We start from the raw sequence: 17,823 nt of genomic DNA, 5'->3' as shown, positions 1-17,823 counted from the left end.
ATAATAAATACAGCTTTTCACAAAATATTTTTCCAGTATCTGCCAATTGCTTCTTTATTGCTCACAAATTTGAATTCATTACAATTGGTATCAGACCTTTCACAAAAATCATAGTCAGGTATTTTAATATAAAACCTACAAAAGATATTTAACCTGTATCTAATACTTTTAAGGTATTTGGCCTCTTGTCATGGTACAGCCAAAACCATATAAAACATCAGGTTTTGAATAAAATAGGAAGCTTATTCACTGCTTCAATGCAGACATCCTCACAGAACACAACCATTTTTGCCACCACCAGCATTTACATTTATATACAAAACCTAGTACATCCGCATTCAGTTTTGTTTTCCCTCACACTTATACGCAACCACTAATGCCAGATTAAACTTCCCCCATACCCTAAGCTGCAGAAAAAGATTCTTATACAGCAACAAAAAACTAATATTGACTGAAAAAGAAATTTTAACTTATTCACCATCAGGAACTGTAGGTTGGTTGTTACAAAATACCCACAAGATTATTTCACAGGAAACTATGGAAATACAGGAAGTCATCTTTTCTCCATGCTTTTGTATTATCAAAAACACTTCTTGGTGCAAAAATACAGTCACCACATCTGCAAATGTATAATGAATTCGGTATTCCTCATGCAAAACTTAAATGCATTGGTTTACTATAGCCCCGGAAAACTTCCTGAAGCAATTTTTTTCTTTTACTTTTTTGTCAGCTCAGTATTACTGCCTCATTGCTAAGTCCCTTTGGAAACAAGATTTCTGGAACGTTCAAACTTTTATTTAATTCATTAAAGTATTACATACAAAAAGCACTAAAAAAGGAAGACGGCAGCCAAACAGGAAAATTCCTGTTGCAAGTAACAGTCCTAGCAGTTGTAGAAAGTCTTCTCAGGAACTTCCCTGAGAATTAGTTGTGCCTGTCCGAAGACGCAGATGTGACATAGAGTTCATGTGTTTGTTTGATGGCTTCAGTGGAGTGTTACAAGTAAGAGCCTGGGGAAAACGATGATGATACCGATCTAGTCGCAGGTATTTTACCGTTACCAGCTTTCCTATGAGGCAAAGAAATAGGAAAAGAGAAACCTTCTAGTTCAGTATTACTACATTTTCCTTCAGGACGTAATACACACAAACACATCATTACACTGAAATTAGTTTACCAGGTGGTGACTATTAAAAAGATACAACTTTTGTTACAGCTCAATACTTTACATGTAAAACATTTCACTATTTAAACGAACTCCAACTGCACCCATCTTCTGTCATTTCTACCCATGTTTTGTTATAAACCCCCATTCCTTACCATCAAACCAAGAGCCATGTAATGCCTTGAAAGCCTTTCCAGCATACTCTGGAGAGAGACACTTGACATATACACAACCCTGCATTAAGAAAGAGAAGTTTGGGGTTTTTTTTTTTTGAAGTCCAACAGACAAGGATAAACAAAGCATTAAGATGTTACTAGAAAGACAGTCACCTCACGTGAATTTTTGTCAACAGCAATATGAACAATTCCATCATTATCACTGCATTTCTCCAAGATGGCTTCTTGAATTGCTAGATGCCAGTGATCACCAATTTCCCTAGGCAAACAATGAAAGATTTAATTAAGCACAGTATTTTTTTAAACATTCACAACAATCTCATCCTTCCCCACTTAGTTTGGTTTCTCTGTAACTTGACATTTTCTGTTAAATGCCTTTGGGACAGATTTAGTACTTTAGCCTTTGAGTAGTCAGTAAATTGGGTCCTACGGTCCACTTCAGAAAGTTCAACCCTAAGAATCAAAAGGAATCATCTGTATTTGGGGGAGGGAGTTGTCCTCCTCTTCCAGCAGCCTGGCATCACCTTCCTGTATGAAACTGGAAGCAGCCATGAACTAGTCTTCTCTCAGCTGCTAGGACAGGCTGGCCGTTGTTCTGTAAAGGCCTCTGTCCCTTTGCTCCATCACCTCTACCAGCAGCCACAGAAGCAAGATTACATGTCAGGCTTCAGCAGACTGAAGGAACTTTTTAGCTATTCAGACACTGCTCATCACCGAAATAGCTATTCACTATCCCAAACAAAGCATCAAATTGCATTTGTCCCATAGGGTACTGATAGAACATGCCAATCTAGATCCAGAAATAGAAGTTGTTAAAATCAGATTCCAATCTGGGGGGGCTTTTCACAAAAAATATTTTACTGTCAAGACTAAACAACCTTTAGGTGCATCATTAGAGAAGACAGAAGTCTATGTACTTTTGTGACGGTACTGCAGGAACTACCTGGTCCTAATACAATAAATCTAAGCCAAGGGAAAACAATTTCAACAGCCTTAATACATCTTTAAGCCTGCCTGAATAGTCTTTACACAAAAAACAATGAACTTACTCTTTCAATAATACCATCATGAGCTTTGGGTAATTTTAAAGAGTTTTCTCTACATACGGCCAAAATTCTTGAAATGTTTAATCTACCCTCCTCCTTATTCATTAAAAAACAAACAAACAAAAAAACAACATGGTGGGGATAAATGTACATAGGGAAGTTAATTGGTCAGGGACATTACTTAAATCTGTCAAGCAGGACACTAACACAACACCTGAGGGACTCTGGCAACACGGAATGTCAGATTTGTTTCTGTCATTTGACCTTGACTGGTTAGAGGATCAGACTTCCCAGTTGATGCCCCTTACACAGGCAGATCATATATAAACAAACAAAAGTGGGAGGGGGACACAAGAATGCAAAGAAGATCCAAATGAAGTGCCTACTGGGAGAGAGACTTTCCAGTGGAAAACACCTACAATTTAAAACCCTGCAAAAGTTAGGAGAAGATGCACCCTACTCAGGTTGGAAGAAAAAAAGTGTTTTCTTTTTACTAGATAGCTCAAAATGAAGGGAGTATACAAGTCGTCTTCTTCCCCTTCTCTAACAGTGTAAACAACAGTGTTTTCTTTATGACATGCTGTGCTCAGGATGTTAGGGAAATAAAGTCATTCCAAGTTGCAAAAGCCAGGACCTTTAAAGGTCCCCTCCAATCCAAACTGTTCTATCATTCTGTGAAATCTTGACTTTGGTGCATTCCCTCCCAGCCCAGGACTCATGTCAATTTTCTCAAGAAGCATGCATTCATCAGCAGAAAGCCAGCTACCATAAGAAGAGATCATATTGTTAAGAGTAGGCAATCATCTTTTCTGCTGTGTATTCCTCCCAAATACTGAAATCACTGCATTACTGCCAAGTGCTCATTTCCCATTTGCAAATCAAGCAGAAGCACATTCTCAGTCTAGTCTGCTTTTTGTGTTTTGCAGACCTGAGACATGAAACATCATGAATTATCAACTAACTTGGATCTCCCGTAATGAAATAGGCTCCCAACACAAATGACTTGCCCTTCCCTGATCCTGCACACATATGTTCCATTAGCTGTCAATATGAGTCTTGCAGGAATGCTACCCATGCCTTATGAACTTTTTTTTTTACTGACTTAGTGGTAGATGTAGAAACACTGAAACAGGTTTATCCAAACAATGCTTAAGACTGATATTTTAAAAAAACAGGTTTGTGTCTGGCACAGTAAATGCCTAGAACATACACTCAAGTTTAAGTCTGCTGCTGTGGTCTGAGGGTTCACAATGTCCAGGTAAGTTTTCTGACTTTTGGCAGTAGAAAGATGATTACTTACTCTGTTAGCATTGATAAATAAAAATTAACTGGTATATTCCCCGGATGATTCTTGAGTCAGGAGAAAAGACCTCTATTATGGATGGCTGCTTTTACCAGCTACTGGCATATTGCTGAAAAGTACTTAGTCATTTATTGTTAGTGTACAACAGCTTGACTTAAAAAAGCAGCTAAAAACTTAATTTTCTTAAGCATACCTTGCACTCATGGCACATATCAAAACAATATTTGCCAATATAATCACAATCACTGGTACATGCTGTGTTTCAGGTGGTCAGTGAAGGCATTCATCCCTTTCAGATCTGGACAAGAACATAAACCTCCTTCCTCTTTTGACACAAGCAGTTGAATAAAGTAATTTGTCTTGTACTGAGGGTTTTGGGATTGGGTTTTTTTGGTTGTGGTTTTTTTTTTTTTCTTTTCTTTCTTTTCAGGATTACCCAAGAGTGTGATAAAAAGTACTTCGTTAAGCAGCAGTCCTCTGCAAGACAGCTCATGAAGAGGAATGGCCTGGGGTGTGCAATGTAGAATTGGATGAAGTATCCCACTACACTACAACAATAATCCAGCAGCCCAGTAACGGAGCTAGGTCAACTTCCAAAAGAAAATGTCTACAAAAAACAAACGTATTAGAAGTTGCACTGTTCAAAACAGCTGACTGGACATGATGCTAAAGAGAAGTGCCAAAAAAGAACAACTCCTAGTCTATAACTTATTTATTTTTTTAATGCACTTGCTGGGCATAGACTGGGTCAGTACTGAAAAACACGGAAGTTTACAGCAAAGACATAGGCTATAAAGGAAAATTGTTCTGGCAAAAATAACATCTCAGTTACTAGTTCCATTAACAGCAGACGTTTTGAACAGCTAACATTTTGAAACAATAAAGTAACCAATACAGCATAACAACAAATATTACAGTGAAGCTTCAGGAATGGATTTATTTCAATACTACTCAGACTAACCAATATAATTCGTGAAGTCTTCTTTGTAGCAAGGACAACAGGACATTGATCTTGCCCAAAATTCTCTGCAAATCTCATCTTTTATTTCTTCCTCCTACAGGAGGATCAATTTGCCTCAAGAACAATGCCTAAAATTTCAGTCTTGCTCGCCCTACTGCAACCTGAAAGTTATGAAAAAAGCCACATTTGGGCCTCTACCCACAACAGTCATTAAGTCTTAAAGCCATTGAGAAAGTTTTTTAGAGTTCTTCTCTATGCTAGGGATAACACTATCCTCAGCTAAATTAGCTAACAGCTTTCCAATTAATAAGGCAATGAACTAATTATTAAGTGTGGCTAGAAACAGAAGTGAAACAGAGCTGAAGAAATAAATCCAAACTTTGCAATCATTTCTGTCCATACTCCGGTGTCCCTTCCTACTTCCTGTTATTCCCTATTCTAATCAATAGCTTTTATTTTCCACTCCTCATATTCTTCAGTCCCAATTAGCATCTCACTTTTACTCCATCAGACAGCAGAGCATCTTCATTTTTCCCTTATACAATCACATCAGGGAATAAATTGCTTCAGAGGAGTTACTGGAGTCCCTGTATCTCTTTGCACAGGACAAAACAGGCTTCAAATATTAGAAAGGATTAGCTGGCATAACCTACATGTTAGTTCCCAGCTCCCAACATGATCTAGTCCACAGCCAATGGGGATATAACAGGATAGCGGAGTGGATGAAGCTTTAAAAGACTACAAAAAAAAAAATTATTCTTCCTTAACTCTTGGCACATGAAACAAGGCTTTTTACTTATTCACACATGGTACATACTTTAGAATTGCACCTGAGCATTAGAAGCCAGTACTCTGCACTAATTTGTTTAAAACCATCCCACTACAAAAATCCATTTGCTTCAAAACAAGGCAGTCACACTGCCATAAAGTAATAAATCATCTAATTTCAGCCTTTTAAATGCAAACTGTGCAAGTTCTATAACAGTCTAAATACACCAGAATACCTAACAATACTTCAGAAACTTACAGTCTGTTGTTAGGCCACATTGAGTCTCCTCTACCAGCTGATATAATTGAACATTTACAAAAGTAATTAACGGAGAAAGATCAGTCATTGCTCCAAGTAGTTTGACTAAATGCCACACTCTTCAAGAATTGACGTAAAGCAAGACAATGAAGGACAGAAGACAGACAGTAAGATTATTCATGTCTTCTCATGGATGTTAAGAGGAAAAGAGGAAGTTGGGGGGGTGTTTGGTGGTTTGGGTTTTTGGTTTGGTTTTTTGTGGTTGTTTTTTTTTTTTCTTTTACACAATCCATGTTTCTCTTAAGGTGTTCATGTTTCCTCACTTCTTCCAAACCCCTCTCAGAGGAAAGAAACAGACCCTTCCAAAAGATTACAGAAGTACAGACAGATAACTGGTTTTACTTACATAACTGGATCAAACATATTGCGAATCTTTAGACAGGGTGTCAAGCTGTTTGGTGGTGAATTTCTTCTATCTAGATGAAATGCTACAAAGAAAAATAAATTTAATAGTATTTATTGACAGGCATAATACCATCTGGTTAACAAGTGTCAACTTTATACATTAATACCTTTCTGGTTTTACTCAAAAGAATACTTTCTTCCACATATAAAAAAGCTTCAAGCAAATTAAGTTCCCCAGAGTCTTCTACTGCACTGAAGAAAACGTACCATACTTAACTGAATTTTTCAGATTTACAACTTCTACATTTAAAAACATAATGCACTCTCTTATATCCAGGCCACAGTACATGGAAGAAATTCAGGATATTTGAAAAAGATACCATAAAGTATTTGCATTACATCTCCATGAAAAGACAGATACTCTTAACATCTGGAGCAAATTTTTGGAGCTGCAGGTTAACCATTCGGTTTTAACTGCCTGATGAATTTTCATTTCTTCCACTTTTGGGGCAATCTGACTAAGAAATAGGGAGATGCTTAGATGGATGTTGTATTGCATCTGTATTGCAGTAACAACTGTCACGGAGCACTCTACAAGGATCGAGCTTTTGTAACCCTAAACGCTCTACACACATGATCAGAAGCTTGCAAAAATCTGAAATGGAACACACCAGAAGATAAAACAGATGTAAGAAGAAAAATGGAAATTAAAAATAAGAGTAACTCTTTCAAAGCTGAACAACCCCGTGAAATATATTCTGAAGTTCTAAAATAAATACTGGCTTCTCTAAAGTTTGCAAGTTCTATTTGTGGGAGTCACAACAGAAGACTGCACCACGAGAAAAGGAATAAAGGAGCCCTTCAGGTTCAGATAAAGTAGTTCCATGCCTTGAGATGGGCTGGCAAAGCAGCAACAGAAATGGAAGGGGATAACCTGGTAAAACAACTTTCAAGGCTCGAAGGAAGTTTTACTTTGAAGACGTGAGATGAGTAGATTCAAGTGTTTAAATGCAAGATTAAAAATCTTAAGACAAAACGATGTTCCAAACTGATGCTAATGCTTCTGCCTTGCAATCCCTACTTTGGAAAAGCTTGACAGATTCAAGATGTTATGTTCCAAGTGTTAGAAGTCTCAGTTTTGGGCAGATGACACTACAGGTCTGTGCTTCTAACTGCTGACCTTTTAAAATAAAATCTTGCAAGTGTATCCAAAATACACAAACACTGCTGCTCTTCTGTACGTCACCACAACAAAAACCGTGTCACATAGAAGAAATTCAGTCATGTGGAAGACACTGCGTGTGAAAGACAAGCACTAACCAAGAGAAAATTCACTGCCTGCAGATACAGCATAGACAAACTTGCTCCTTATGTAAATTTCTGAGGCAAAAAAACCTACAATTACCAACTAGAAATTAGAAAAGGTGGCCTCCAAATCTGATATGAAACCTTCTATAAGTTCCCTAAATAACTAAAAATATTCTTACTAGAATATACACACACAGAGTCCAAGTCACCAACGTCTGTAACAACTGTCTGTTTTTTCTTGGGAAAAGATTTCTAAATATGCTGGTGACACTGCATCTATCTCTGAGCTGCCTGTAGTTTAAGGACAAGTCCTTTTTCAATAGCACATGGTTTTGTAAAGTTTTTTGCCCTTGATTAAAAATTATACGTTGGGTATACAGTAAAAACTTTACAGAACTAAGCAACATTGAAAAATAAATGGACTTACCTTACTCATGTAGGTTGGCTCCAGCAGATCAAGGGGGGGTGAAATGTCACCAGCATATTGTACACTGGGGCACCACACCATACTGGAGAAGGTGATCTGGGGTGGCCTAGTCATGGACCTGGACCTGAAAAGGCGTGGGGTTGAGGAAATTATGTGCTGATTGTTAATAGCTAGGTTTATTCAGCACATGGTTTTAATCCAAGGATAAAGAATGCTGAGGTTATTTGCAGAGACCCTAGGCCCAGAGGATCAACATTTCTGCAAGCTGTTTATGAACTCCAAAAAAACCCCATACTGTTATTTAAGGCAGGAGCTACGCCATCGAGCTATAGCAAAAGTAACTAAATGGGGAATTCACACTTTAGTGTAGATACCTATAAAACCCAAGCTTTGCCTGCTCCAATTTCTAATCATCTTGATGTCCTTTTGATTGGAATACCTCAGGTGCTTGCAGAGATGACTTCAGCCAGAGCACACCACCAGCACAAAACGAATCTGCTACCAACTTAATCTAACATCATACTAGTAGAGCAAGTGTGCCCAGGGCAGCGCAGCATATGAAAATAATGATGAATTCTGCTTTTTCCTCAAAAATGTTTCAAAGTTGTGGTAAATTAAAAGGAAGTTTTGCAACTTAGATGGAGCTTTTTATGTATAAGAAAAAAAAAATGGCCACAGAAATCAGGGAGGTACAAAATTAATGCTATCATAGTAATAAGCATTAAAATGTATACCAGAAATGGGGCCAAAAGGGGAGGCTAGGGAAGACACAGGCAAGTTAAAAATAATGCTGCACCTACACAGCAAAATTCAAAATAGCATAGTTAACAGCTGTTGCTTGAATTTCATTACACATATATAACAATTAATTCTCCCCCTCCCCCAAAGAGCAAGTTTAAGTGACAAACCTATTCAGATTACTGTACCGATTATTTGAAAAATTACACTGGTGTGGGGCATACAAAATATTCTCCTCACAGTAAGGGCATAAGCAGACATTCTTGCAGGACAACAGTCTAAGCTGCACCGTAATTAAGTAAGTACCTTACATGCCATTTCTTCTCCTAAATAGGTCTCAACAGCAAGACTTACAAGATGAGAATAAAAAGGTGGAGATGAAATAGGAAAGCAGAAGCACAACTTTGTGCAGGAAGTCACTCACAAGAAAGTCTTTAGGACTTTCAGAAATTCCTCCTGGGAACTAGTGAGCATCTTCAAGACAAGAAAGACGCTTTGTATTTCAATCATAATGTACTTTGGTTTATTACCTTAAACTGAGAATGACTGCATCATTCCAGATTCAAAGAGCAGCAGCTAAAAGCATGTGCTTTCAACAATCTCTTTATCACTGTGACAGGAATATGTCTACAATGGAAGAAGCGGTTCTTGCACAGACTTCAAAATGAACATTAAAAAACTGTAGTACAGCTTTCTACACCTCTTGAATGAATACTGGATTATTGCTAAAGGGATTCCCCAGTATCACCACCATGGGTTGTAAGACAGCCCAACAGATCTTTAGATGTGGATTTCACGTACCTGATGGGGTTGAAGACTTGCATCAAATATAGGTAACCATGCTTCTGAAGAACAGATTTATTCACGTTAAGCCACAGATCACTGTAATTTATTAAGTACTAACCCTTCTTATCAAATGCAAGAACAAAAAGATAAAACATTTAGTTGAAAATGTTGAAGTTATGCACTTCCACATAACACAAGGTTCTCCAGTAAACAGGAAAGATACTGAAATCAAAATACTACCAGATGTTATTAAGAGAGGAGAGTGTGGTTGACTTGGGGTTTAACACAGTTAAGTTCAGCTATAGAAGACCAGCATGGGATGGATACAGAATTTTACAACAAGCATAAAATCCAGAGTTTTCTTGCAATAGTTAAGAGCAGTGCCTTTTTTTTTTTTTTTTTTTTAACATGGAGAAAGGATTATGTTCTCACAAGTCAGGGAAGAGGGGTATCATTCACACAAGGTAATAGGTCATCTTCCATGCTGCAGGATGAAATATCACCCTAGATGTGGTACTTCAGAGAACCTTTTTATCTCATCTCCAGAACTGTCAAGGAACCTTAGCTATTGCTGTTAGCTTAGCTGCATTGGAGCACTGCCTACCTATTTTTCTGTAGAGCTCCAGTTATCAAAGGCATGATATCTGGACAATAGTATCTGTTCTTGCAAAAGCAAACTGAACACACTAGAAATGTATTTTTTTTCCCCCCATTGATTTAATTAAATTACACCTTGGCATGATCAAGATTGTTTTTCAATTGACAATTCTCTTGTCAACTGTTTTCAAAACATCACTTATTTGTCCATCATCCTACAATGAGCTTACCTATCAATTTTTTTTTTTGACAGATACATCTAATGTATCTAGTAGATAATACTTCAAAGGAAATATACCAGACTTTATTCTGACCCAGTAAAAACAAACAAACAAACCACCAAAACACAAACTGCCTGTCAAAAGACAGGCTGCATTCTGAAGGGCTGGACAAAATGCCACAGTGATGCTTGAACTCTAGATGCTAACAGACAGCAGAGCCTAGATCTTCACACATGCTACAGATCCCCTATTTAAAGGGCATGCTATCATCTACCAATATCCTAGTAAACACTGACAGGTCAAGAGGCTTTCTTCTTCAATTGCACATACTCTAGGTGGTGTGCTCTGCTACAGAGCACTACCAGATCTCAGAAGGTTAAAAAAATTGAGACCTTGAAATTTATTCAAAAGATTCAAAACCAAGAATTCATTCTGACTTTGTATGTACTGAGTTTGTTCAGGACCTAGCAGTCCTGAAGAGTATTTAGATTTATGAACTTCTATATTCAAACATCAAAACTGGAGGATGAACTTAATTCCAGTTGATTTATACTTCCAAAAATGAAGAAAACGACACATACATTAGAATTCCTAACATGAGGCAAGAAACAGCTGTGCAAGAAGTATGAGACTTGTGTAATGGAAGTATTTCCAACAGTCGTATGAAAACAAGGAACACAAAATAGAAAGAGCCTTTGCATGTGAAAATTGCCTTTGCCTGCTGTCTACCAAGATACACAGAGCCCAAATGACCTACGTAATTTCAGCCACCCCTATTTCCATGTCCTTCTGTTAGAGCCAAAACATGCATTTCCAATTCTTCAAAGATCTTTGCTGAACTACAAACATAACAAGAAAACTAGGAAAATTGCTATTAAAAGAACTGAAACAGGACAGGTCTTAATATCCTATTCAACAGAAAGCATAGAATCTTAAGTATATACTCCAGGCAACGTACAGCTAAAAGCCACAGCTGAAAGTTATTCTGTCCGCATTCACAATATGCTGAAGTAGCTATCAGATACTCAAATTCAGATGGTATCTAAACAGTAGCTACTACAGTAGCTGTCTTTCTAGGAAGTTTTGGAAACTACCCTTCCGTTGAGAGTCTTGAATATATATTGCATGTAGCAAAGTAGAACCTGAGCCACCACACTCTGAGAAGTCTTCCAGATGGAGTAAAATCCAGTCTGATTTCTAATACAGGACAGAATGTTATAGTGATTTATATTGCAATCAAACAGGACAAGAAAAACTGAGAGCAAATGAGTAGTAAATGAGAAATTCCAGAACTGCAGTGTCATGTTTCACAGCCTGTATTGAACAATAAACTACACAGAGGATTCAGCTTTATAATATACACAGCTTGCAGAAGCTATGTTCAATTTAAGTGTTTGAAAATCAGTCATTACAGTATTACAGAGATGGAACAGACCCACCATTTCTGGACTACACTTAAAGCACTTGCACATCCTTAATGGACAATGTCCTATGAAGAAAAGGCTCTTGAACTCTTGTAATAAACTTACTAACTAAAATATTGAGAAAATGAAATCATGCAATACAGTTGTCACAGCTGAATGAATGCCATGTTACTGCAAGACAATGACTGCAGAACCTCAAGCCTGCAGTAGTATTCACAACTTATTTTAAAACAAAGCAGCCCCCATTTCCACTGAATGATTTAATATGAGAAACATAATGCTAAAACCAGCAGCATAACTTTGAGAAGTATATAATGATATCCCGATATAACATTTGGATAGACAAGCAAGAAATGGGCCCCAAGACTACCAAGAGCCTCATCAGATAACATGCCAAGTACCTGAAAATGTCTCAAAATATTTGACTTTTCAAGTTTACAGAAAGGATTGTTCGTTTTTTGCTTTGAACTTACAGAAAAGCAAAATTTAAGACCCAAGGGCTGAAAGCATATGTAGAACTTATGAAAACATGCAAGTGGGCTGGGACAAAACCAGAATGTTAGCAGTACTTTTACTCGGGCAATCAAGCTTGCTACAGCATAAATGTTCCAGGCCACAAAGAAGCTCTTTCTGTCTGTCTTTGGAAAGGAAATAATCACATTGGAAGGAGCTACTTTAAAACTGTACCTTCTTTTATAGGAAACAATAAAAACACTGTTTCTTACCAATAAAAACGTATACCAGTAAAAAGCAGAAAAAGGAAGCCTATTACTCTTGCATTAGTTAAACTAAGACCAAAATCAGCATACTCTAGAAGAACATAGATGAGAATGCAGTTGCTTGCCAGTGGGAATTTTCATTTTAAGTGGGACTAGGAAGAGCAGAAAGTCTGTTTGTTTTTTAACCAGGCTTTTTTCAGCATCTAGTTCCATGCCATGGAAGTAATGCATGATACAACCTTGACAACATCTGATTTAAAAAGTTGAACTAAAAACTGGAGAAGCAACCACTCCCTCCTCCCTCACCATCAAAATAAGCTGGTGAGTTTATAAACTAGGATTCTGCACAGCATTTATTTCAGTCCCACTGGAGAGACAATACAGCATTACAAAAGAGTGTAAGGCAAGAGAGACTCCTTAAGAGTCACAACATTTGCCACACATAATGTGGCAATTAAGATTCCACTTTAAACATTTACCTTCACATTCAGACACTGATAGAAAAGAACATTCTTTTTTATTGCAACCCAGAATTCAAGTCTTCTAGCTTCAATTTTTCACTGACAAAAAAAGGCCCACCCCATAAACTGAAGCTTAGCAGGAAGAAAGTCAGAAAGAAAAAGAACTAGCCAGACAACTGCAAACCCACTGGATTCTTGCCACTTGGCTCCATGATAAAGCTGAAAAGTGACAGACCACTGAAAAAGCCGTGTATGACAACAGCCTCCTCTATTACAGCAAAAACTTTGCTGCTTTGCTTTAAATACAAATGCACAGCGTAGAAAAACATTTATGACAGAAAGGAAGGACTACTAGAAGATGCTCAAAATCCATGTTCTGCTGACTGAAGAGTCTTTTGTCCCAGCAGTTTCCCTTTCAAAATAAAGAAATACCTCTTCTTCCAAACTGTCTTTAAGTATCTGACTGATAACTTAACAGTAGGAAACTCAAGTCTACAAGCTCCAATTTATCTGCTGTCAGATACAACCAATTACATTACTTCCAGTTAAGAGTAAGGCATGTCAGAATTTGACCAACTACAGAGTATTTTTTAAAATTCACGAAAAGGAACAAGCAACTCATTTTCACTACATGCCCTCTGCTGTATTTCTGCAGCAGCTGTAACAGAAAAGCTCATTTTGCTTGAAAACAAGACAGACACTGAATGCAGAGAAAAAGTCTATTGAACAAGATAATAGAGAAATAGCACTGTCAGTTCACATAACAATACTCACGCAAAGTACTGTTTAAAAGTTAGTTGCAGAAATTAAAACAATTATATTTGTAAAATATAACTGAACTTCAATACCTTGGCCTTGCCATACTTTCGATGGTATTACTAAGATTTTGTCACATGCTGCAGAAGGTTGCATCCATTTCCAAACCAAGAACTCGGCACCACCTATTCTTCGTGTTTCTGTGCGAACTCTAGATTCATTTGCTGCAAGAAAGTCAACTGCTCTATTCCAGACTTTCCTCATTTTCCTCCTTAAAAATTGAAGCAAGAATTACAAAGTTAGCATTATAACAACCTGCATAGCTGACATCCAGCATGTAAGAGAAATCCAATGGTTTTTTCCCCCACCTGTGTCAATAAGAATCTCTGAAATATTATACTATGCAACCTACTGAAATTAACTTAGTTAATCAACCAATTTATTTTTACTATTTTTCCTTAATTACACATAAGAAAATTCAGTACCTTCTAGTGAGAACATACCTGTCCTGAGGTGGTATTAGAGAATCACGCACGTGCAAAATCGGCATGTAAGGCTGCAAATCTTTATTTTCAGAGCATGCCTCGCTGTGACTTCTCAGAACATCTGAGGACACCATAAGAAAGACTGGTAACTACGTAGTTCACGCAAACATGAAGAAAAATAGCAGTTCTGGCAATGAACAGCTATTCTGAAGACCCCTCCCAATTTCAGTAGTTAAGATGTTTTGAGCATTTGAAGCATTTTTCCTCCTAACCATGCTGAAAGCAAATCAAGAAAACTAACCACACGCAGCGCCTCCAAGTACCCCAAATAACTTTGGAATAAAGGAGAAGAGTTCTTGCACTTACTCTTGATTGGTACTTTTAGCTGTTAGCCAAGACAGTCACCTTTGAAAATAAAGTGCTTTCCCCTCCACCCCAAAAAAACTTGATTTGCAAACAAAAAAGGTAGGAAAATGGTAAAAACAAGAAAACAGCTCCAATTTGTCTGCCATCTCTGTATTTACGATAATTGCCGTAGGTGAAAGGAATAAGACAATTTAAGTAAAAACACAGCCCAAAACAGAGCTTAAAAACTACAAACACAAACTGCTGAAAACGTTTTGGCTTCAAGTAGAAAGGCAGAATTTCAGAACTGAATTATGCATTCTATTTCAGTAACATAATTTCTGCTCAAAGTGACTAATTAAAAAGCTGCTTTTTATATGAAAAGGCATTAAGGATGGAATTGAGAACTAACACGCATTTTAGGAGTGGGTATTTTAGCTAAAGATCGCTGAAAAAACAGGTACAGAAAGCAACATGCCACCCCCTACTTACAGTCAAACATCGCATTTGTATTTGCTTTCAATAATAAGATAAAATACCGCCAAGACAATGGAAATTTATTATAGCCATGTTGATGTAATTCACAAATTACAATCTTTATACCAAAAGCTTTGATTAGGTTTAAAGGATGATTATTATTTTTTTTAAAGAGAGAAACAAAGCACATGAGACACCTATTTGACCAAGAACTCTAACAGCATGATGACTGACAACTAAACAGGCAGCAAACATAACTGAATTAATGCCAGTACTTTGAAAGCTTATACAGAGGTGATACAGATACATCAGATGTCACACAAAAAGCCATACCTATGATTTTTACCACCATATCATACATCTGCCTCGTTTCTTCTTCCTCTTTTGCCCAACGGTATTTCATGTAGTGCAAGACTCCCCAAACCACTGCTATACCTGCATTAAGACGTATAATACTCTTTAAACAGTATTAGAACATTGGTTTACAGCACATACTTCAGAAGTTAGCTGAACTAGCTAACATTTTGAAGTACTTAAGTTTCAAAGCTAGTGAAATACACTGTACTCACTGTCAATATTTTATTTTTACTAACACAGCAACATGAACTCTTAAACTTTGAAGAGCAGTTACCTTTAGAAAAACATTTCATTGTTTTAACAATAGCCTGGTATCCCATGCCTGTGGTTTGAAATTTTACACATTTGTGAAGAAAAACAGTACAACAATTATATTGGAAAAATTCAAAGTCATATCAAAAGTCACATCAACTGACAATTTAGAACATGTTAAAGATTTAAAAATGCACAATATTCACTGATTCATATACAAGTCACATGCTTTAGATATACCAGTCAAAACTAATTAACTTGGACTCCTTCAGTTCAGCTACAGATTTGTACTTTTTGCAACAAAAGTACTGCATGCTCTTTTTCTATTACTTTAAAGATTATTCCCCAAAAGGACAATCTAGTTAGGAAGGCCAACAGCATAAGCAGAAAAGAAGAAGGAATAAGATTTTTATATCTCAGGCTGAGGGCACCACTACGCCCGTGATCTCTCAAAAAAAAAACCAAAAAAAACACACACCACAAAACCACCACCACAAAAAAAAAAAAAACAAAACAAACACCAAAAACCCACACCACCACCAAAACCACACATACACAAATTATACATAGTTTGGTTTGCATACCAGTGATCACAAGGCAATGTTAACTGATACATCAAAAAGACCGGGGGACACCACTTTAGGCCAAAATGGGTGTTAGTTTATGACAATACATCTAACATTTATAACATTTATACAATGGTTTATTTTTGAAATGGTGCTTCCTATTAACCTTAATTACAGATGAGAAAGTTAAGACAAGGAGCAATTTGCTCAGCATGACTGATAAGACCAGTGGTTGACTTGGACACTGAGTTTCATCTCTGCATCCCAATTCAACCCTCACACTGACTATTAACAGGAAGACGGCAATCTGCGACAGTTTGCCTTTGATTCTTTTGGTTTGTCAAAAAGCTCATGAAGAAAGTCTCAAGTCTTCTGCTCATAAGCATGAGATTATTAAGATATTGGGATAAAAAAAAGTATTAAATATTCAATAGGTGCATGAGATGAACACTGCATCTTCAATATTTCTAACCAGCCACAAGAAAAGGACTGAAGTGTCTGCATTCAGCTGAGCCGTATTTTTATGCTGTGTAGTTTTCAGTATGGTTAAGATTAAATAAACTTGAAAGAATTTGAAGCTTAACTAGAGAACTATCAAAGCCTAAACAAATTAGTCTTACTGAAGGACTAGATACATTTTCAGAACATCATCTGAGAGGTAAGACTTTTTGGTGACAACCACGTTGGGTATCCCAACTTTTCCTAAAACTAGGAAAATCATCTTTTCTGTAGTTATGTTTCCAAAGTTCCTGGAAAAACAGTGAAATATCCTCAAAATTAAGGCTATCATGTCTTTTTACTGAGGATTTTGCTTTTTCAAATCAGTTCAAACTGGAATTTTTGAAAGCCACAAGGTATTGCTTTGGCAGGGAAAAAGACAGAGTTCCCAAAGAATGAGTACGTTCAGCTGACTACAGCAGCAGATGATAGCAACCAATGTGAAAATACAGTGATGCAACAGAAGTGCAAAGCAAACTGCACTGTAATCAAGATACTGATAGGAACTCCAAGTTTTGTGGTTGAATAAAAACTTTCTCTAAACATGCTGTTTACTTCTCCCTGTTCACTTACATAAACGCAAGTTATAACAAAAAATGTTTGATTTTTTAATTAAACTTACCCAAAAGCAATATTGATAATCTGTGAGTTACATTAACAAATGCACGGCGAAAACGACACCTGAAAGACATCTTTGGACTAGTGGATTCCAGATACTTCACATCTGTCACATTAGTGACATCCATCTCATTAGGGTCATTGCTGAGACACCTATTAAAAAATATACAGTATTTATGAAAAAGGATGCCTTCTGTTAGAAGAAATTAAGATAAGAAATAAAGACCACTTACTTTATGCCAACGTCTTCCCCACTATTCAAGATCCATTGTAATGCTGTGTTAAGTACACTTTCATATTCTGGATCTAAATTCTGTCAAAAGATGAATATTAATAAGTAATTCCATAAATAACCAGAAAGTTATCATGCCACAATAAAATTCAGATACTGCACAGATTAGTAGCCAAAACTACGTGGTTTTGTTCTTGATTCTTCAGATTTTGCATAAGTGTTCACTACACAAAGTGAATCTATACATGCTATGAGCAGGTATCTGAGTTACTAGCATTCCTCAAATTAAGGACTGTTTGAAAAGCCAAGGCACATTCACTGTTTTATTATTAATAATTCTAACCTACAGCAAGAAAAAAATTATTCAGCCACTAGGCGGTGCTCATGGAAAATCTACTTCAAGAGTAAAAACCAGATATAAACCCAGCTGAAAATGGGTCCTATAAAAGCAGTTCAGGTGGGGGCTTTTTTGG

At 36.9% G+C, this 17,823-nt stretch overlaps 1 protein-coding gene across 1 annotated transcript in view; it reads right to left on the bottom strand.

Moving 5' to 3' along the window:
- Positions 1 to 719: 719 nt before the first annotated feature.
- LEMD3 (LEM domain containing 3) overlaps positions 720 to 17,823 on the bottom strand; it is a 49,570-nt gene continuing 32,466 nt past the window's right edge. Inside the window, exons 7-15 of the mRNA XM_010561952.1 lie at positions 17,352 to 17,431; positions 17,123 to 17,271; positions 15,161 to 15,262; positions 14,024 to 14,126; positions 13,613 to 13,791; positions 6,085 to 6,166; positions 1,495 to 1,600; positions 1,321 to 1,399; positions 720 to 1,069 (exon numbers count right to left, since the gene is read on the bottom strand). Coding sequence (XP_010560254.1) covers positions 906 to 1,069; positions 1,321 to 1,399; positions 1,495 to 1,600; positions 6,085 to 6,166; positions 13,613 to 13,791; positions 14,024 to 14,126; positions 15,161 to 15,262; positions 17,123 to 17,271; positions 17,352 to 17,431 — 1,044 coding nt within the window. The 3' untranslated portion in view covers positions 720 to 905. The remainder of the gene's footprint in view (positions 1,070 to 1,320; positions 1,400 to 1,494; positions 1,601 to 6,084; positions 6,167 to 13,612; positions 13,792 to 14,023; positions 14,127 to 15,160; positions 15,263 to 17,122; positions 17,272 to 17,351; positions 17,432 to 17,823) is intronic.

Source organism: Haliaeetus leucocephalus, unplaced genomic scaffold (assembly GCF_000737465.1).
Source record: "Haliaeetus leucocephalus isolate CR32 unplaced genomic scaffold, Haliaeetus_leucocephalus-4.0 Scaffold151, whole genome shotgun sequence".
Classification (NCBI taxonomy): Eukaryota; Metazoa; Chordata; class Aves; order Accipitriformes; family Accipitridae; genus Haliaeetus; species Haliaeetus leucocephalus.
This window is presented reverse-complemented; position numbering and strand designations above follow the sequence as displayed.